Source organism: Stegodyphus dumicola, chromosome 7 (assembly GCF_044657685.1).
Source record: "Stegodyphus dumicola isolate Sdum_Otavi_A_Nest chromosome 7, ASM4465768v1".
NCBI classification, from domain to species: domain Eukaryota; kingdom Metazoa; phylum Arthropoda; class Arachnida; order Araneae; family Eresidae; genus Stegodyphus; species Stegodyphus dumicola.
Genome location: NC_140774.1, coordinates 136473768 through 136495843, shown reverse-complemented (window position 1 = coordinate 136495843; position 22076 = coordinate 136473768). Strand labels below are relative to the sequence as shown.

Genomic DNA, 22076 nt, shown 5'->3' with positions numbered 1-22076 from the left:
TTTTGAATATATTAACCGAATTGTTGATAAGAATAAGCAATGTATTTCCCACGTTTACGTATTCAAACAAGCTAAACTTCGGCAATTCAGTTACAATCCGATCATATTATTCGGAGTCTACTTATTTAAAAATACCACTTTTAAAATATAGCCGTCTAACCGAATTCTTTATTTAGTTCATTTATTAACTTATTTCATTATTCTATGATGAGCTTTTCAGGCTATTTATTCGCATAATAGGTTTTAATTACTTTTTATGTCAAGCGTATTCATAAAGTCCGAACGTGGGTTTTATATTTGCTACAGCTAGCCACATAGGCATATACTATAAATTACATATATACTTTGGAAAAGGAAAATATTCAAGTTATGTCACTTTGAAAATTAAATCATCTATGCTTTTAAAAATTACATAATCGAACTTTTTTACGTGCTTCTCCAGTCCATCCACCTAGTAAAAAACTTACTCTCACTTTTTAAAATACTATCGTAAGACAAAAGTTATCACAGATATTTAATCGGAAAATTTGAGATCAAGTTTCCTGAAAAATCAAGGATTATATGCAAAATAAAAAGCGAGATATTTGTATGTAACATAATACAGGGTGGTCATTAAAAACATTCTTCGATATATGAAATTTTAGCGGCTTATCCGCTCAACAAGCATATGCTGTTATTTGAAACAGCATATGCTTATTGAGCTGTTATTTGAATGAGCTGTTTCATATGCTGTTATTTGAAAGAATGCGCCTGAAATTGGAATGATTTTTAAGAGCTCTGACGATTACAGTTAGAGTGAAAACATTTCGATATATTCGAATAGCAACCCTACCCACTTTTTTGCGAGCCAATTGATCAGCACATTGGAAAACAATAAATGGCTTTAGAACGATACTCGTAAGATGAAATTTGCCGTCGTAAAATTTTTGCAAAAAAAAGGCAATTTTTTTTCCAATAGCAGACACTTGCCCGTAACGGCATTGCCACTTCTAAGACCAAAAATGGTGGCTATTTTAATTGTGAAGCCACCTAACAGGTAGTCACCGTTACCTCCTATGAAGATACAGACAGTTTTACATCCATACCTTCTCCGGGATTCGAACCCGGTTCCTTCGGTATCGAAGTCAGGCTCCCCTAACCACTATACTGTCTGAGCGGCAAGAAGTGAATTGTAAAGGACCAATGACAGCAGAAGACAGCGAAGAAAAAGCTTTTAATGGAATTACAGGACAATGCATTGCATGCGAGGAATTGTTACTGACAATGACGAAAGTACATCGCAGCAAAAATCTATAACGTCACATTTTATGACGTTTTTCAATTCTGACAAATCTCGTGGATTTGATGTGCATACCTTAGATTTCAGTTAATCCCAGAACTAGAAATCCATCGGAGTGCGGTCGGAGGATCGAAGTGGCCGCAAAACTACAAAGTTAAGAGAGATGACTCTATCTTGAAACGTTGTACGTGTTTAAAACATATAAACCTGATAAAAGCTGTTTTCTCTTTCTTCTCTTGTGCTGTCATTGTTTCTTTACACTGATCTTCTTTGCAAATGTTTTGCGCCGGCAGTTTTCTTCCTCCGTGTATCGTTCCAACGCGTTTTATGGTTTTCATAGTTTTTCATAGAAACATAATACTTGCTGATAAATTTTCTTAGTAAAAATTGGATGTTACGAACATTTTCGCTGCAACCGTAACTGTAAGAGCTTTATAATTTTAAATCTGGAACGCATACCTTCAAATAATGATTCTGACATTTCATTTCGATTGAGCACTAGGGGTTCATATGTCGGAGAAGTTTTTTTTTTTTTTTTTTATATCCAACCTGTATTTGTAACTAAAAATAACAATGTAAAAATAACAACCGTAACTGTGAGAGCTTTATGGTTTTAAATCTGGAACGCATACCTTCAAATACTGATTCTGACATTTCATTTCGATTGAGCACTAGGGGTTCATATGTCGGAGAAGTTTATTTTTTTTATATCCAACCTGTATTTGTAACTAAAAATAACAATGTAAGCAACTAAAATTGAAAAAATTCAAGAAAAAGATTGTGATATTTACAGGTCAAGTGGGGAGAGCTGATGTTCAGAATGTCGTACAAAGCTTTGATCAATATAGATATATACAGGGTGCGGCAGGGGAACTTCTTTATTTGAAACGCGCATCATCTAGCGACATTTATTCCGATAAGGGTGGGTTGGCGCTCATTGTGAAAAGAGCGGTATCTAAAGTTTTTTGTGATGTAGGTTTGTAGTCATTAGCTTAATTGGAAGCAGAAAGATGAAAAATATGCAACCGCCTTCGCCGGGAATCGAACCAGGGACCTCTGGAATACCGGCCCAGCATGCAGAGCCACTACACCACGAAGACACGCTAAGGAAGTGGGAGAAATACCTTTTGTAGAGTCATTAGGTTAATTGGAAGCAGAAAAGATAAAAAATATGCAACCGCCTTCGCCGAGAATCGAACCACGGTCCTCTGGAATACCGGCCCAGCGTGCAGAGCCACTACCCCACGAAGGCACGCTAGGGAAGTGGGAGAAAAACCTTATAGGTTTAGTACCGATCATGCAGTAGACGAGACAGGAGCGCGTTCGCCGTGGAGTCGTACTTTTCAACGTACTGCATTTTCGTCCATATAAATTAGAAGTGGTGCAAAAACTTAATCCATGCGATTTTCTTTCACGAAAAAATGCTTGCGAAGCCGTTCTTGACAATAATGATGATGCCCTCATGATGCCCTTTTGTTCTTTAGCGATGAGGCTCATTTTCATCTTTCCGGTTGCAAAACAAAACATGTGCGATACTGGAGCGGCACGAATGCCTGAGAACTTCATGAGCAGCCCCTTCATACGAAACGTGTCACTATTTGTTGTGCATTGTCCAGAATAGGCATCATTGGACCATGTTTTTTTTTTTTTTTTTTTTTTTTTGAAAAGCATTTTCCTGGACACCTTATCTCCTTACGGATCGATCTTCAGTGGCCAGCGCGCTCGCCTGATTTAGCCCCGTATGATTTCTTTTTGTGGGGCTATCTGAAATCTCTATCGTCCAAAGACTCTGGACGCAATAACACTTGTCGTAATGACAACCTCCTAAGATGAATACTTCTGAAAGTGACCAGTCCTTAGACCTTTGCCCCTGCGCAGTTGTCTTAGAGACGATTTATAATTTATTTTTTATACCTTCGGCAAAAACCACGGCATGCCACAGAACCCCTTTGAAGTATACACCAAAATGAAAATTTTATGCACGACATTTTGAATTGAGTAGAATTCTCACATTCATCAAAGAATGAGGAAAAAATACATGGAACAAAGTTTTTAATCGCTACAGGAGATTAGCAAATAGATTTCCCGAGAATCACTTGCTGATATGTAGCTCATTTAGTAAGGGAAGGCTCATTAGTGGCTGTGCAGTCCCTTACAGGGTATGACTCCTGTTGGAGTACCAGAGTTGCGTTGCTTACTTGTATTGTAAAATTTTTGAAAAGCTAAAAGCAAACTCTTATTTTAAACGCCTTAACTACGCATAGCAATTAAGTTATTTATAATCTTCTTATTCATTGAAAGAAACCGAAATGAAGAGTTTGTATACATATATATTTTTTTTCTTTTTAAACAGTACTTTGTAATCCACCTTGCGAAAACGGAGGTCGATGTTCTGTTAATAACCAGTGTTCGTGCCCTTCAACTCATAGAGGAAACAGATGTCAATATCGTAAGTAAAATCTTTAACAATAATTTTAGAACCCATAAAACTTTACTTATTTCATTAATAATTAGTATGTTAATTTAAATGCAGTAAAGTGCAATGAAATGTACATGTAATTTCTGTCTTGAATTAGATTATTGTTTAAAAGCTACAAGGAAACTCAGTTTGATATGAACGGCTGAATAACACTGTAGTGAAAACATAGTGAGTACCAGTGGCACTATGTTTTCATTACTGTTGCCAAATCTAAGTGGTATGCAGTATTTAACAGGGCTGTGGAGTCGGTATTGAAAATGACAGACTCCTGGAATTTTAAGAGCTCCGACTCTGACTTCGACTTCCTCGTATATATCAATATATATGTAAACATATACACATGGGTTACAGCTTATGTTTTTAATATAAAAAAGTAAAGATGCTACAGGAAAAAATTGATGGTATAGCAAATTATTTATAGTAATTAGCATTTGTTATAAAATGGAAAAACTGGCATTAGTTATTTCTAAGAAATAGTATAGCTTCGGCCCGATCTTCTTTGTTGGAGGGCCATAGATCCGATTTGATAAACTTCAGAGCTGAGAACTTTCCACACTAACTTGAGTAGGAGAAAGAGCTCTTACTGTTAGAGTTACTTCTTTTAATTTTTCAGGATAGATTTTTATAAGTTCTAAAAAAGGTGTCCTGCAAGTGCAATCATATTTCTTTATTTCCTCAAAGGCCGTGTAGAAATCTTGTTTGTATTTTTTCATTTTTTATTTCTAAAGACTCTTGGTTCTTTATTTTCATTCGCTTTCTTTGCCTTAGCCTTTTCAGTATTATCCAAATATTTCCCAAAATCTGATTCATAACTGGAAGAGGATAATAAAGATTTATTTGCAATCTCTGCAGTTTGATTATATTGTTCTGAGAATAATTTCATTCTTAATGAAAGTTCATAGGTGGCTTTGCTTGCCTTTTTAATGTATTCGTCATCCAAGAAAATTAGGGTTTTAGATCTATATATTTAACTCAGCAATATCTCATTGTCTAGCAAACTAGTTTCTCTTTTCTTCATTGAAGAAATGATTCCTTCTGCAATAAACCATCCATTTCAAAAAGAACAAACATCCCAATCTTCCATTTTCGCCTCCTGTCAATTCTTCAGACTTCAGCTTTTTTGTGGCTATATACGGTGTAGAAAGAAGAGTTTACAATTCTGCAAGAACATTCCACAGTCTTTCTGTTAGTGAAACATTAGGGTTATCTACATTTTCTAAAAAGTTCTTAATTCTAAAATCCTTCATCCTATCATCAAATATGTACTTCCTTATCGCGTTGCTTGATCAATAATTGCTCCTTTTCCTGCTCGCTTCCTAAGAATGGCATCGATTTCGGGAGTTCTTGCTGCTATTGCTGCTTACCTAAATTTACCAGTTAGATTTGCAACTAAATGAATCAATTTAATCACTAATGGCAAATGTCATATCCATACTCCTCCCTTATATTTATTTATTAATATGTGAATAAAATGGAAAATAACTATTTATTGATGTATATAGTTCATAAATAATATTAATAACTCAGCTTGTCATTAATGATTTTTCAATTCATTTTAATTTCATTTCAAATCTAAACTGTCCAACGAAAACTGGAGTCGCAGTCGACCTTTTTTTAGCGACACCAACTCCGACTACTTTTACCCCAAAATCTGCCCGATTCCGATTCCGACTCAATGACTTCTACTCCACAGCCCTGGTATTTAATCAATTTTCAATGCCTTACTTTATAAATGCCATTTTTTAGGTATTCTATATAATATTAGTATAGTAAAATCGACATTTTTATGCTTTTTCTCAATTTCGTTAGAATAATGTATACTAATGAATATATTTCTTGTAAATGCTATCAAAATTGTTAGTTTTTGAAAGTCCTTTTTAAATTATACATTAATTGTTATCTGAATGTGGAATCACGTTTCTGAAGGTTCCCTCTTCACGTCTCTATAAATTATACATGACAGCATTTTTCGAACTTTTCTCAAGTGGGGAACACTTTTATAATTATTATGTTTACCTTACTCTAGTTCCCTTGAAATGTAATTTTTTAGCATATGTTAATACCAGCATAGATACTTTTTAAAATACAACAATGGCGGTGGTTATAAGGAATTTAAACTTAAAATATTTTAAATAAGTATTTTAAGTAGTTTAAAACACAATTAATTAAAAATCCATTAAATTTTATATTGATACGAACCAATTAAGTTAACAGAAGAAAAGGCATAATAAAGCATAATAATAAAAGGCATTAATAAATAAAGGACATCAGAGCTTGGAAAACCATTATATTATTAGCTAAAAATTAAAAAAATGTTGGTACTAATAATTAATGACATGGCTGACGAATTTTGCATTGCTGTTCTGTGTTTGGATACATGCTGGGAAGCTTAAGTGTGAGATTGAAACATACACTGAACAACTCATAACTTAGACCTCATAATTAATGATGCTGCAAGTGATTCTTCGATGTATTACAAATTTTATACTTATTATATAGCAAAAATTTAAACCAATGGGAATTTTTTAAAATTTTACAACCTAATCAGGAATGTGTTCTAAAAGTTAAGCCCGGCTACTCTGTCAAGAAAGAATTACCTCTCTAAATGCAGCAAAATTATGTTATGGTGACATCCCGAAAGTGTTAACTGAAATCCACCTTGAAAGTAATAAAACAGATGAAACAAATGCAACCAGTTTTGATAAAAGGGAATATAGCAAGTATTGAATCTATTGTTATCTGTATAGGTATGCATAAATGTTTATTAATATTGTTTCTATGTGGTTTTGTTCTTAATAAATTTTGTGTATTATCAAAGCAATGATGAATTGCTTAAATCTCAATTATTTGACCAATAATATGATATATATATATATATATATATATATATATATATATATACGTACTTATTTTAAGTTTTGCCTAAGGGTCCAAAATTCCGTTAGCTACGCCACCGATTATGAACCGCACTTCGAGAAAAGCTGATGTATAGGTTAAGAGTTCCAAAGGAACTGCTATCTAGATTAAAATTTTATTATTAAGCTGATTCATTCGCAGATAAGCAATAAGAACTTTCAAAGTTCAAGTTAGATGTGTAAATATATCAAGAGAGACTATATGCTATGGAAACAATTTCAGAACTCTGAAACTGCAGTAAAATTGGTAAACGTAATGTATAAAGTCGCAAGCGAATGAAATGCTTCTGGAGATCGATATCTGTCAATAACTATCCATCGTAACAGGAAGTCAGCAATTGCAGCCGTCACTAACAGAAGACTTAATGAAAAAATCTTTTATGCCAGAAAGGCAGAAGTGTGGGTTTCACTGTCATCACAACAAAAGAGGAATCGCTTTAATTGACGCATACAACAACAAAACTAGAATACCAGTGATCCTATGTTTTCATTACGGATGAATGGAGGTTTACATATTATTCTAAACGTATTTTCATCTGGAGGAGGATAAGAAAGCGAAATCTTCCTTGAATTAGTATGGAACGTGACCGCTTTGGTAGTAGAAGTGTGACAGTAAGGGGGAAGTAATGATCGATGGACATACGCTCTTGCAAATTTTGAATAGAACATTTATGTCCAGTCAGAAATATCAGCGTTATAGAACATTATGTAATACTTCTTAGAGGTGCATGTGGGTCTAACGTTTTATTTATGGACGAAAATGCTCGTCCACATTGATCAAAATTTAGTAAAGAAATATTTTAAAATTTTAGACATTGAGTAAATAGCGAGGCCAGCAACATTTTCTGATCTTAATCTGATAGAGAGCTTATGAATTAAAATATCTTAGAATCTTAGAATAGCATTTGCAAGGAAACATCCTTTTCCTTGAGATATAATGCTCTCGAAGAGCGCTTTGCTGAAGAAAGAGTACTTAATTTCAGAAAATTTCGTTAACAATGCTATTGCCAGCATGAACACACATTGAGAATGTGTATACTAGTCAGGAAAGGTCACAGTCCAAATTAAATTCATAAGCCTAAATATTTTTCTGACTTATTGTTTTTTCTTTTCTAAACAGTATATTGCTATTTCTATTGTTTCATGCTGCAGTTTTATATCAGATTCAGTGTTTTTAAACTTTTGTTTTTGTATTTATCTTATATTATTCTCTATTTGTTGAGATGTTACATATCATTCCACATTAATTCAAATGCACAATTTCTGAGAAATACAGACTTTTATGCATGCAAAATTAATTTTGTACATGAGTGTAATTGAATCCTTGATAGAAAGAGTAATATGAGTTTTTCAGTGTTCGCTCCCATGATTTTCTACACACTCAAAGAAGTAAAAACTATTTTAAGAACTTCATCAGCTATTAATTTGTCAATAGAGCTCTACAAGAATAAAATTAATTTTTGTCCAGAAATTTGATGTTTTTACCCTGCGTAGAAGTAATTGGAGTTCATTCGAACTTTTATGTTAATCAATCAATTTATATGGAAATAAGATGTTTCATTCACAAATGCATTGCAGAAAGCTGTTTTGTATTTAAAGTAGATATTATAATGTCTATTCAAATGAAATTTTATTAGTTGTGTGCTTATTACTGCACTTGTATTTAGCACGTTGTTATGCTGGGGTATATTTTTATGTTAGGTTTCTGGTCTGTCTCCATGGTGACCAACTTTTGTTTATGAAACTGGTGATCTTCAAGAACTTCGCTGTGAAATGTTACTGTTGATTGATATCTTACGTCTGGAGTTTTCCCTTTTTTCATCTTTATGTCATATTCAAGCAGAAAGCGGAGAAACTGCGGGAGAAGAAGAAATTAAAGCTCATTTATATTTCAGAGAGAAATCATTTGAAACTTAGGCTGAATTGTATTTGAAGTTAGAGCAATTTCTTATGATGTCAATATGCCATATTTCTTATATCCCATATATGAAATTCTTAACTTCCATCACCTTTAATTATTTTTATTTCTGAAGGTATATGTTGGTAATAATTTACATTTTACTAGAAATAATGATCAAACGGAATTACTGTAATATGATGAAAAACTAAATTTTAAAGAAGGCAAGAGTAGCGGTTGGCAGATAGAAAAGAAGATGCTGGTTTAAAAGTAGACTGAATAGGGTACGAATTCAGAAGCATTTAGTTCTAATTATACAGACAAAATAGTAAACGTGGAATGTAAACCAATGCAAATTTCCATAGCTTAAATATGTAAATACTATATAACTGTCTTTAAAATAATATCTGAATTTATTTGCGCTTACAACATATTACATGTAACGTATCAGAGGAATTTTATAGATAATCGTTTCAGTCTTTTTTACCATCGTAATGTATTACGCTTATTCGCAGTGAGTCAAAACATTTAGTTTAAAATAACACGTCCACCAACAGAGCTAATAGCGTGATCCTTTACAGTTAAAAAAGGGAATTATCAAATTTTCTAAACTTTATTGAATTATAAATATTGAAGTTAGGCTCAACAAAAACTAATAGATTTTGACTAAACTAGAAGGCTTCAGAAAAACCTAATTTACAAATAGGAAGAGATTTGACGTAAATATTAGCAAACAAAATAGAAACACTTGTCGAAGTAGTTGAAAGATTATAATTCGAAATGTGAGATTTGGGAATTTTTATTTCCGGAGACAATTTTCTTTTGTTGATAAGAAATTTCACAGTACTTTAATTTGATCAATGGCATTAAACTATGCCATCAAGTAATGCTGTAAATGTTTGAGATCTACTGTAAAAAAATTAATAATTATCTAAGATTATGATTATCCCCATTCCTGATTAACTAAAGCATGATCTAAATCCATATTATACGAAGTTGTGCTTAATCTACGGCGAACTTTGGAATGAATATTGTTCTGTAAATTCATAAAAGTTTTGAAGTAAATAATATGCAGAATGCATAAGAAAACTAAGCAGCACTCATTCCAACGAATTAGTTTCATATTAACCTGCAAAAAGGCACTATACTTGCAGAGATTTCAACGTAGAGGCAGAAAAAAAATTAAAGCGATAAAACGAAAAATCACACACGCACACCAAAAAGAAGGGCTTTGAAGATATATTTTAGGGTATTTGAGAATAAACATGTACTACCTCCGTATTGAATGACCTAAAAAGATAAAGGCGAGAAGAATGGTTTTGAATACATAACCTTCTACTTTTATAAAATAGCATTTTGATACTATATGTCGATTTATTTTCATTCTTTTTATAGAGCTATGGATAACAAACGAAATTTAAGACCTGAAGACAGAAATCTGTAGGAGCAACTAAGAAATAATGAAAGGCCTAAGTATAATATTGTAGCGACTACGGTAGAAAACAATGTGTCGGCCAGAACTGTTTCTAAGAGCCAACCTCCGAAAAGCCAATAACATAACACATTGGATTTAGCATTCGTACAAGTCTTACAGTATCATGCTGAGATTCCAACATATACCATCTTATTCAAAATGTTTATATTTCATTCAACAATCTAAAAATCGAAATACTGAATCATGCTTTTTTAGGCTTTGCAGCAGGTCTTGGAAGGCATTATGCAGGTTGGTGGGAAAATAATGACAAGCTACTACCCATAAAAAAGCAGTGCTTCGTTATCAAAACGCGTGTCCAGTGTGCGTTACCTATGCGCAGAAAATCCATTTAATGCGGCCCAGAGAAAAAATGACAACATTTTGATACGGAGGGAGTAAATTACAAAATGGCTTGCAGGCTTTTTATAGTTTTAACTTTAATGTGAAGTAAACAGTACATGCTAATATTTTATGCCAATGTATATTTTTAGTCTTAAAAATTTTTTAGACATCCTATTTGCATAATAAACATGCACTGCAAAAGTAAATATAAACATTTTATTATTTTAAAATGACATTAACTTCATTAAGATGTGAATGACTGTTAAAAACTCGTGAAACCTAATTCACAGCTCGAAATCGCTGTGATCTTCCATTTCAACAGATTCACTTATCTGAGGTAACGTCGATCCACATTACCTCAGTTTATTAACAAAGCACATCTTAATTTTGTTTCCAGCTGTGTCTTTATGCGAGTTCAGTCGCCTGTCTAGTGATTCACTGTATTCAGACTGTAGACATAACCCGGAATATACGGAATGTAACCTGGCCTGTCCTCCTGGTATGGCATTTGATCCTCCAACGTCTTCAATATACAGGTGCACAGTAGACGGGCGCTGGAATCCGCCAACTCCTCCACAGTGTAGAAGAGGTAAATTTTCTTTTTCATTCGTAATGAAAGTACTTGTATTACTGAAAAACCTCATGTCAAAAAAGACATACCATTTTAATGTCCCAAAAGGTTTGCCGCTACTAATTCTACGCGAGCAAATTAAAAAAATAATAATTAAAGTATATATCCTATTTGTAATCAAATTCTATCTTAATATTTGAAAGCTGATGTAAATTTGTCTCCTTGCAATGCAAAACGAAACTCGGTCAAAATATTTATTTTTATTATAGAAATACTTACTAATACTTGCTTACGATAATTAATTTAAAAGTTCCGAAAATATTACAAATGCATTCGTGTGTTATTATTATTGACATTATATGATGCCTGTGAAAGTTAGATGAGGATTAAGAGAGAAATTAATGTTTCGAAAGCAAGTAACTTTCCATCCTGACATAATTCTAGCGTTTTCGGTATCTGTATTCTTTACTTAAGTACCACTTGTATAGTGCTTGCCGTCCCTGGCAATTGAATCTTTTGAGAATAAACGAACTTAAGTGGTCTAATGTTGGCGAAGTTTTTTAACTTTCCTAAAATATTCACATTGAATATTGTTATAACTGAACAATTTGCCCTCTGTTAACCCTGGGATTTTGGCCACACAGGGTTTTTAGCAGTGAGAATGATTACAGAGTTTTCCCGTTCCTTCCATGAAGAAATTTCCTCTGCGAATTCTTTTTGCTGATAGCGAGGTGTTAAAGCTGAAATGTGTCAGCTGATATTTCACTAACTCATGGACAACATCTTCGCTGACTTCCATTCTAACACTCTTGGAGACATTTAGGCTAAAGAGGTTTTCCATCCGTAGTTCATTGTCCTCACAGACACTTCTCTCCATATTTCTCAACGATTCTTAGGAAATGAAGGATGTTTTAGCGATCTCTCCATAACTCCTTCAAGATCAGTTCTGTTTAGTTTCTAACTTCAAAATATGTCTTGAACATAGCACTGGTTCCAAATTTTTGAAGTTCGAGATCCATAGACTAGATAAGATAAATGGTGTAAGAAGATAAATATTTTATCTTGATGAAGCCATGCTCATCCACTAAACGTTTCTAAGCATGGAGGATTTGGAAAATAACTTTCTTAAGAAAACGTAAACTTTCACCGAGAGGGCAGATACCTCTCGCCTACTATCAAATAAATCTCCCATCACTGGGAGATCAAACGCCTTGTGTATCTATGCAGAAAACTACTTGATAACCCTTGCTTTCGTATTCGATCTCCACTGCTTTGAACGGCATTCTTCGTAATGTCTTGTCGATTGACAGAATAATACACGAAAAGAAATTTGATCTTACACACCTTTTTTCCTTACACCTTGCCTTTGAACATAGCAAGAAATTAAGGTGGTCTTTCATTGATTTTTGCTATAGTACTGATGTTTCTTTTTTGTTTGAGGTATATATTCCACTGGTATATATTCGTTTCCAAAAGAGGTCCCTTTCATCACAAATGAACACTTGATTCGAGACTTAACTCTCAGAAACTCGTTGTACTTCTACAGAAACTTTCCTGTTGCTTCTGAATTAACCTCTCTGTGCATAACCATACTGTGTATCTCAGCAAAATCCTCGAATCACATTTACTGGCTGTAACCTTCTCCTTTTGAGCACTAGTAGCAGGCATAGCTTTGGTCAAATCATCGTGGTGGACCATAGGTTTCTCACAAATTATCATATCAGAAATCGCATTACCCGCCAGCTGATTTTCATTAAGCCAAATTTTTCCATCTCTTCCATCATATTTTTTATCTCCTAGACGTCAGTACCGTACGCCGGTCGCCACATCAGCTGTTTTATAAATTCTTTATTTTTCAAAATCGTGCACACGGTTGATTTAGGCACCGCGAACAGTTTCGCGAAATCATCTATTTCACTCTTAACAATAAGACCTTTCCATGCTTCAACTGTAGCTCTAATAGCTTTCCTTTTAATCTTACGTTGATCGGTATACATTCTAAACCGAATAGACCAGAGATTCTCAACCCAACGTACAAGTACCACTGGTGGTACCTAAGAGAAAAATAGGTGGTACGCAAAGAAACAAAGTATTTTAACTATAAAATTTAAAAATTAAATAACTCAACATCCTGTTCAAGTTTTTTTTCTCTAACACTCGTAAATTTATGCGATCTGAGCTTATCTAAAAGCACATATTTTAGAAAATCAATAGCCACTCACATAATTTAGCAAAGTAAACCGCTTTTATTTTCACAAATATTTTTTTAGTCATTGACATAACAAATTTTGTCATAAATGATGTTTTTAAAAGAAATAATAAATGTTCTTTTTAATAGGAAATAAATTTTCTATGAATTTAATAGGAAATAAAGTTTAATTATCTCATTAATTCTTTTAAAGTTGATCGATATTTATGTCTACTCTTTATTTCGCAACCAATTCCGGGCTCATATTGCTCTATTTTTTATTAGAATATTTTTTACGTCGATTTCCTGTCTCCAACAGCAGGTACTTTGTCTTTTTATTTCTTTGTATTCCTTACTTTTCTACGCGATTTGAGAATTTCGTCGTTTGCTTTTGAAAACCTTGTAATATATTGTACATTTAAATATTTAGGAGAAAATAATAAAACAAAGCTAAATTTTCAAAATGGAAAAATGTATAGAATTGACTGAGCGAAAAAGTGGCAATTCAAGATGATTTATCCAGGAAAATCTTATAATAGTGGAAAGAAAATAAATTGTTCATAGAAAATATAATGAAATTTATTTATCATTTGCGTTTACTTAGAATGTAGAGGAAATGGACCTTTAATCTTAATATGTTGTTTGCGATGAACTGTTAGCCATTCAAAGTATCAAACCATCGTTTCTTAAATGACATCTTGAAGCTAAGCATGGCAATTTAAAGGATAAATGAGAAGACTATTTTAGGTGGAAATTATCGGAGTTCAAAAATACTGAACGAGTAATGAAAGGTTTTCTTACTTCAAGTGAAAAAGATTTGGAAGCTAGTTACCTAGTAAGACTTAAAATTGCCAGGCTCACACTCTTCGAGAAAACATTATACGAGTATTACCAACAACTAAGAATCTCGCTTTAACATCATTCAACGAAAAATTTGATCTTACACACCTTTTTGGATATAATGAGCTTTATATTATTCTGTTAGCAAATGATACAGAAAGTTGATAAATTCATGAAATGGCAAATTCCATAAAAGAGATAGATATTCAAAAAATAAAACACAGTGAGTATTTCTCATTGGAATTTGATGAAAGTACTGATATAACGAGCTTTGTTCAATTATTAGTGAACATACATTTCGAAGAAGGTAAAAAAATTGCCGAATACTATTTATTTTGTGAATATCTTCGTGATAGAGCAACTGCAAGTGAAATATTTAAAGCAATTGAAAATTTTATGTCTGAGAATGACATTCCTTAGAATAGGTGCATTGCCGTAGGCAGTGACAGAGCTCGGGCTTCAACAGGGAAACATTCCGGTGTGATTTCTCAAATAAATAAAATCGCACCTGAAACTAAATTTACTCACTGCTCCATTCATCGTGAAGCTTTAGCAGTCGAAACAATCCCCGAAAACCTGAAAATCGTTTTGAATCAAGCTGTGAAAATTGTTAATTTTATTAAAAGCCGAGCTTTAAATTCATGAATATTTACGATTTTATGCCCATAGATGGGCAGTGAACATGAAACGCTTTTGTTACATTCCGAAATAAGATATCCAAAGCAAAATTTTAAATCGTCTTTTTGAACTTCAGTCAGAAATTCAAATTTTTCTTTGTGATTCAAATTTGAATTGCAAAAATGTTAATTTAGTGAAATATGCTTCGCGCGTTTAGCATATTTAGTTGATATTCTTGCAAAATTAAATTAATTAAATTTAGTATTACAAGGACAAAGGGGCAATTCCTTTACCATTCGAGATGAAATAATTGTAATGACAAAAAAAATCGAGTTAATAATCTAAGAATTGGGTACTACAATTTACACTTTTTGCCACTTATAGAACGTTTTCCAACCGAAAATAATTTGAAGATAAAAGAAGAATTAGAAACCGGCATTAAAAATTATTGTTTTGCTTTGATAAATAATTTCAGCATGTATTTTCCAGAGGATTATGAAAAAGAAAATTGGATTAGAAATCCATTTTATACAAATGTACCTGAAAGAAAAAGAACAATTGATATAAATTTCCTGTGATCGAAATCTAACTGAAGATTTAAAAAATAACACTCTAGTTAACTTTTGGCTGAACCGAAAAAAAGAATTTAAAAGCATTTCAAATAAAGCTATTAAATTTTTATTGCTTTTTTTTGCAAAACCTACTTGTGTAAACAAGGGTTTTCTTCCATGTTTTATTTGGAATATAAATACTGAACAAAATTAAAAGTGAATTCTAATTTATGGTTAAAACTAAGCAAAAAACTTCTTGGCGTGCCTTCGTGCTGTAGTGGTTCTGCACGCTGGGCCGGTATTCCAGAGGTTCGTGGTTCGATTCCCGGCGAAGGCGTTGTTAATTTTTCATTTTGCCTGCTTCCAAAAATAACCTAATCTTTCTGCAGTGGCACCCGAACTAAAAGGAGGATGGATGCTGACTCTCCACACCCAGGATTTGGCGACTGGATCCCCTAATAAAAAAACCCTGTCGCCCTTTAAAAGGGAGAGTATATAAGGTATTTATCCCTCCTTCTTGGCGTGTTTTTGTGGTGTAGTGTTTCTGCACGCTGGGCCGGTATTCCAGAGGTCCGTGGTTCGATTCCCGGCGAAGGCGATTGCTCTTTTCATTATGCCTGCTTTCAAAAAATACCTAATCTCTTTACAAATTGATCTCTCTTAAACAAGCCAAAATTTCACAATAAATTTTATAATAGAAGTATTATAACTTAAATTTTGATAGTTAAAATGATAATCAATTTTTAATCTAATATTTTTATGTGTGCATATTTAATACAGATAGCGAATAATTTTTGCATATGACATAAGATTTTTTCGGAGAAATCGAAAAATAATCATTGTAAAATGTAGTGTAGGTACTAAAGTTTTTAAATTTTTGCTTAGATGGTACGGTTAGTCAAAAGGTTAAGAACCACTGGAATAGACTAAACGGTATAGAGAATGTATTAAGCGGATTTACAGAAAACATAATGCATGAACGTCACAGAATCATAAAATTAGCAAAGGAAATCACGTATACTTTCACTACATCTTCCGACGACAAACTTAACGAACAACAAAGCATGGCGGCTTCACAGCGTGATTTTTTTTTCTTTCGTAAATATTTATTATTTTGTTTCTATTAGAGAGTATGTTTTCTTACATTTCAGCAAGAGAATTTGCTTTCTCCCTTATATTAATATGAATGTTACTATCTTAAAAAATTGCGTTCAGTTAAATATAATCTAATATGCTTTAAATTGTCTCTTGAACGCTGTAGGTTCCCCTTTGCTGTTATGCTAAAAGGAGACGACATTGTCATGTTTTCACATAATCGTTATATATAAATATGGTACATTCTTCCGATTTTATGAATTACATTTCACTTTCTCATTTATACCTGTCATTACAGATAAATTATTGTTTGCGAAATACGGTCAACGTTTTTCGTCGAATAATCACACCTGGTAAGGGTTTTGTGATACTGAGACGAAACTGTTAGATTTATTTTCACTAAAGCTCTGTATGAGTCATGTATCATATTTGTTGCTTGAGAAATAATGCATTAGATAATTATAAAAAATATTATAGAATTTTTATTTTTATTAGGTTTATGATGGGATTTCCAATATTTATTTTCCGCATATTATAGTCAAATCGTATTTAATATGATTAATAAAATCCAGTTGATCTATAATTTTTGCTTTTATGATTTCTATGTCATTCTGATGCCGTAATAGTGTCAAATCCATATGTGACTGACATTTACTAGACAGAAGATGGGGAGACTGTCTCGATTATTACGATAAGCATATCTGTTAAAAAAAAAAAAAAAGAGAAAATCGCACCCTGAATAACCTTGACAATTATTAGCACGAATCATGGAGTAAATAGCTATGAGATTAGAATCTGATGGTTCTGAGCGTGGACAATACAGCGAACAAAGGCAATAGTTATAGATTCAAGTCCAAAAGCAATTTGTTATCAAACAGCAGCTTTCGTTACATTTTTGGAGAGAAGAAACGGAAATTTTCTCCTCGTATTTTTGCTTACATAAATATTTTCATAAGGCGATCCATTTAAATTTCTTTAGATGATTATATTTTATTGTCCATTACCAACTACGAACATACCTGAGATGGAAACTAAAAAATTATCTTATAAACCAAAAGTTTTGTTAACCACACTGATTTCCTAAATCATATATCTAAAAAGCACAATTATCGTAATAAAATTTTGATACCACACAAGTATCCTTATGATCGTATGAAGCAGCATTTACAAAACTTATGTAGATAGTGTGGTTATTTATAAAGCAGAACATTTCCAGAGCGTATTTTAAAGCAGTATACTGCATCAAATGTAGGAAAAGGTCCCATGTTTACGATGTGTTATTACCTTATAAGGTATTTCTGCCGCTTGCCTTTGCGTGCCTTCGTGGTGTAGTGTTTCTGCACACTGGGCCGGTATTCCAGAGGTCCGTGGTTCGATTCCCGGCGAAGGCGGTTGCTAATTTTTCATATCTTTGGCTTTTCCATTTAACCTAATGTGTCTACAACCTAATAGTATTTATATGTAATAGAATCCCAAATTTCTCTTTGCATTATTCCCTGGGATTTAGAATTAAAATCAATTCTAAATTTTACTGCAAAAATTTCTTACAAAATTTGTCCGATTAGTGTATTATTGCTTAACATAATTTTCATCTATTTTTCAAAAACTCTTTTAGATAATTTATGTGAAAAACCTCCAACGCCAATGAATGGACGTATTCAATGCCAAGGCAATGAGGAGATTTTGTAAGTAATTTATTCTTATCTTCTTTCATCATTTTTAGTTCTTTGTACGAAGTATTGAAAGTATTGTAATAGCGAAAAATTTCGGTATTATAATATTTCAACGAAAATATCTATTTTGACCTCTCTCCGAATCCATCTGAACGATGTTTTTGTGTGACATCTGAACGTATGGACAGAATAAAGAACTTTTTTCCAAAACGGATTTGAAAATGAATACAAAAGAGGATTTTTCGGGATGTCTGTATATACGTACTTACCTACGTACGTATATACGTACTTGCATACGTATGTATCGCGCATAACTCAAAAACGAGCAACCTTAGAACGTTGAAATTTTCTATATGGGGCTGCTATAACATGTAGCTGTTACAAGCTGATAAACTTCAATTTTGATAGAGAGATAATCGAAATTATTCTTTCTTTCATTACCAATCGAAGCTTCGTCGTCTCCATTGGAAAGGATATTACTAATGCACGAGAGATGAATGCTAGGGTCCACTTTGGGACCCATTTTGTATGTTGCGGATTTTCCCCGAACACACATGTACAGAAATAACTTTTTAGGTTGTTACTCAGACTACACAGCTTTAGCTGTGAAGTCTGCTAACGCTAACCATGCAGTGAAAAAATTACAAGACTATGCCTGAAATCGAACGCTGGTGTACGAAATGGCGAATTTTAATCAATGCCCAAAAATCCCAATTACTCATTGTTAGAAGGAAACATACACAGACCCCACTCAAGAGAAAACTTTATGTATTCAAGGAAGAAGTACCACAAGTTTCAAACGCAAAATACGTTGTGGTTACATTTAATAACTCAATGTAGAGTGAGTAAAGTCACATTGACTTATTGTCAATGTAGCTTAATTTTAAGAGTAGCAAAGTAATTTTTAGTATTATTTTCAAGTATTTTTTTCTAGTATTATTTCTTTAAAGTATTATTTTTAAGTTTGGTTAAGAAGAAAAAATAATGTAACTTGAAATTAAGATGTAGCAATCAAATTACAACTGGTATAAGCTATAGAATTAAAATTTGCATATATTGTATTTATTCTTAAATTTCAAATCTGTTTTTAAAAATGTATGACCGACAAAATTAAGGAAAAGGATTTTCAGCCAATAAATCTATTTGCAATATTCATTTCATACATATGTAACACAAATTTTTAGTATGATGTGTATTTCTATTTTACATAACACATATATTTAAATTTTGTACAAAAACTCCAATTCGACGTTTGATTGTCACATAATTTATGTATGTCCTCATTTTTCTTTGGGGAGATCTAAATGACAATGATGATATTCCATTAGTTGACTGCTAGAGCTCCATGATAAGGCATACGTATTGGCATATGCAAATTCAGGCCATTCTCTCCCATTCGCACATAAATTAGTGAGCTATCTAACTAGGGATCTTCATTTGCTTTCGACAGTTTGCATATAAATTACGCTTTCAGCCACCCACTTAATACGTCAATGCATTGATGCTTCGATTTTACATGCTAATGTTTATCAACTAGTGGCACATAAACCACCGAATAATTCTGCAAACTACTGCTTATGTCATATTGATTTTTGACGGAGTCTAAGCATAGAAATGGTAGGATTCTCAGGCATGAATTCAATGCCGAGATAAATATCAGTATGATATGCAAACAATTTCCCTTCCACATAGTTTGATTGTTAAAAAACATCGATTACAATAGTTATAGAATCTTAAGAACAATTGAGGTGAAAAGAATGCTTGCATTGTTAAAGAATGTATTGTACAAAGTTATAAAACCTGAAAGGAATAAAACATTAACAAAATAAATATAGCCTTAACCCTTTCGGCCCCACCGGGACGTATATGTCCCGCAAATGTTTCCAAATCACCCAATGGGAAAAACAAGCGTAAAATTTATTGCCGCGAGTGTCCCACTGGTTTCCTGTGATTACATCTACCTTTTAGTGTAATTTTTTCTCGATAGATGACACTAGTGCCCTGTGAGCTCTTTGTTTTACATGTTTTACATGTTTTACATACATGAGTGGACACACGTGCTGTTTTCGTTGTATGTGATTTTCGTCTATTTTTGCCATATCAAGCAGTTTATTTGAAGTAAGTGAATTTTCATTGTAGATTTTGAAAAAAATTATATTATGGAACATTTATGTCCCAATGGTCTGTTTTATTGGGACATTATTGTCCCAGTGGTTATTGAAATATATCTATGCCTCATTCAAGGCAAATATATCTATGCCTCATTCAAAGTGGTCATTTCTGTATTTTTAGGCATAGCAATATCATGAATCGCAGGAAGGGATTGACAAAGGAAGAAATAAGTAAATTATTGAATGAACCGGATTCAAGTGATGAATTGGACGATTCAGATATAGACAAGGAATATGTCCCTAGTTCCTCAGACAGTGATAGCTGTGAAGAATTGAGAGAAAATTCAGGAACATCAAGGGCACCGAAACGAAAGCTGTCATGTCTTGAGCATTCATCAGAACCCTCCTTTGACTCGGACTCTGATGATTTCTCACCCGATGAAGCGGAGCAGGTATCAAAATATAAGTGCAAGGCAAAAAATAAACATAAAAAAAACTATTTCAAAACCTACTGATCCTGTCATTTGGTCAAATGTTGGTCCAAATTTTGAGCCACGGCTCCATGTATCTAAAGACCGTCCAACTGCAATACTGGCCAAAATCAACAGATCCTCTAATGAATTAGAATGTTTCTCATGTGTATTTCCACGAAGTCTTCTTAATTTTATTTCTCAATGTACCAACCAGCGCCTTGAAATACTGAGACATGAAAAAAAAAGTAGATATTCCTGACACAGACCCTTCAGAAATTATGCTTGTGTTGGGAGTTATGCTTGTCATGTCGTATAATCAAGTACCGAACTTTTCAGATTATTGGTCCAGCAATTCTTCATTGGGAAACGAAGCTATCAAAAATGCGATTTCCCGTAACAGATGCCTATTGCTCTTTGCAAAAATGTACTTCAATGATCCAGAAAAAGATGCGAATGCTCCAAAGACATATTATATGGTTGAAGTGGTGGCATGTTTCAAAAAGACATTTATGCAAGCTCGCGAAGATAGTCCCTTTCAAAGCATCGATGAATCCATGGCTAAATTCAAAGGTCGTTCTAGCCTAAAGCAGTATTTACCCCTAAAGCCAATAAAACGGGGAATCAAAGTGTGGGAGAGATGTGATGCTGCTACGGGCTACACCTATGACTTCAATATATATTCTGGCAAAGACATGGATAATACAGATCATGAGGGTACAATACTTGGAGAAAGAGTTGTTCTAAAACTTTCCTCAACAATACGTAACCCAGATGTTACACTTACATTTGATAGATTTTTTACAAGTGTAAACTTATTGGATAACATATCCTTTCCTACTGTTGGTACTTGTATTTCTCGTAGAAAAGACATGCCAAAATTCTCTGACGAAAAACTTCAAAAAGGTGATTCAGAATTTCTCCAGAATAGAAGAGGAACTCTTGCAGCAAGATGGCAAGATTCAAAGGAAGTTCTGATTCTGAGTAATTGCCACGGACCTGATGTCATACAAGTAAAACGTAAGCAGAAAGATGGAGAAAAAGTAATGACAAATTGTCCTACCGCTATTGCCGACTATAACAGATTTATGGGAGGAGTAGATTTGTCTGATCAAAAGATATGCCTATATGATTTTGACAGAAGATCTACAAAATGGTGGAAAAAAGTATTTTATAAACTTTTGATGACAGCTGTTGTGAATGCACACATATTGTTTCAAGAAACCAAACATAGGAAAATACCTCTCTTGCAATACATTGTCCCCCTAGCCGAATTAATGATTGCTCATGGCAAAGAAAATGCAATTGTCAAGAGGAAGAAATCAGGTCGACCGTCAAATGCAACAAAACTGATGTTGAATGTTGGAGATCATTTGCCATTAGAAGGGCCAACAAGAAGAAGATGTGCCCGCTGTGCCAAACAAAATAAAGAAACCCGAACAAAAACTGTTTGCGCCATGTGTAAAATTGCACTATGTAAAAACTGTTTTGCAATGTACCATACATAGAAATTTCATTAATAATGTTGTGTAGGTAGGTGTTTTCTGATAAAACTGTTTCAAAAGTATTGTGA

At 33.2% G+C, this 22076-nt stretch overlaps 1 protein-coding gene across 3 annotated transcripts in view; it reads left to right on the top strand.

The window, feature by feature from the left end:
- The window catches only part of LOC118189478 (hemocytin-like), a 728690-nt gene that overhangs the window by 156376 nt on the left and 550238 nt on the right, over positions 1–22076 (top strand). For all 3 annotated transcript variants that reach the window (XM_085820839.1, XM_085820840.1, XM_085820838.1), the window contains exons 12-14: positions 3633–3728; positions 10784–10975; positions 17865–17934. In XM_085820839.1, coding sequence (XP_085676965.1) covers positions 3633–3728; positions 10784–10975; positions 17865–17934 — 358 coding nt within the window. The remainder of the gene's footprint in view (positions 1–3632; positions 3729–10783; positions 10976–17864; positions 17935–22076) is intronic.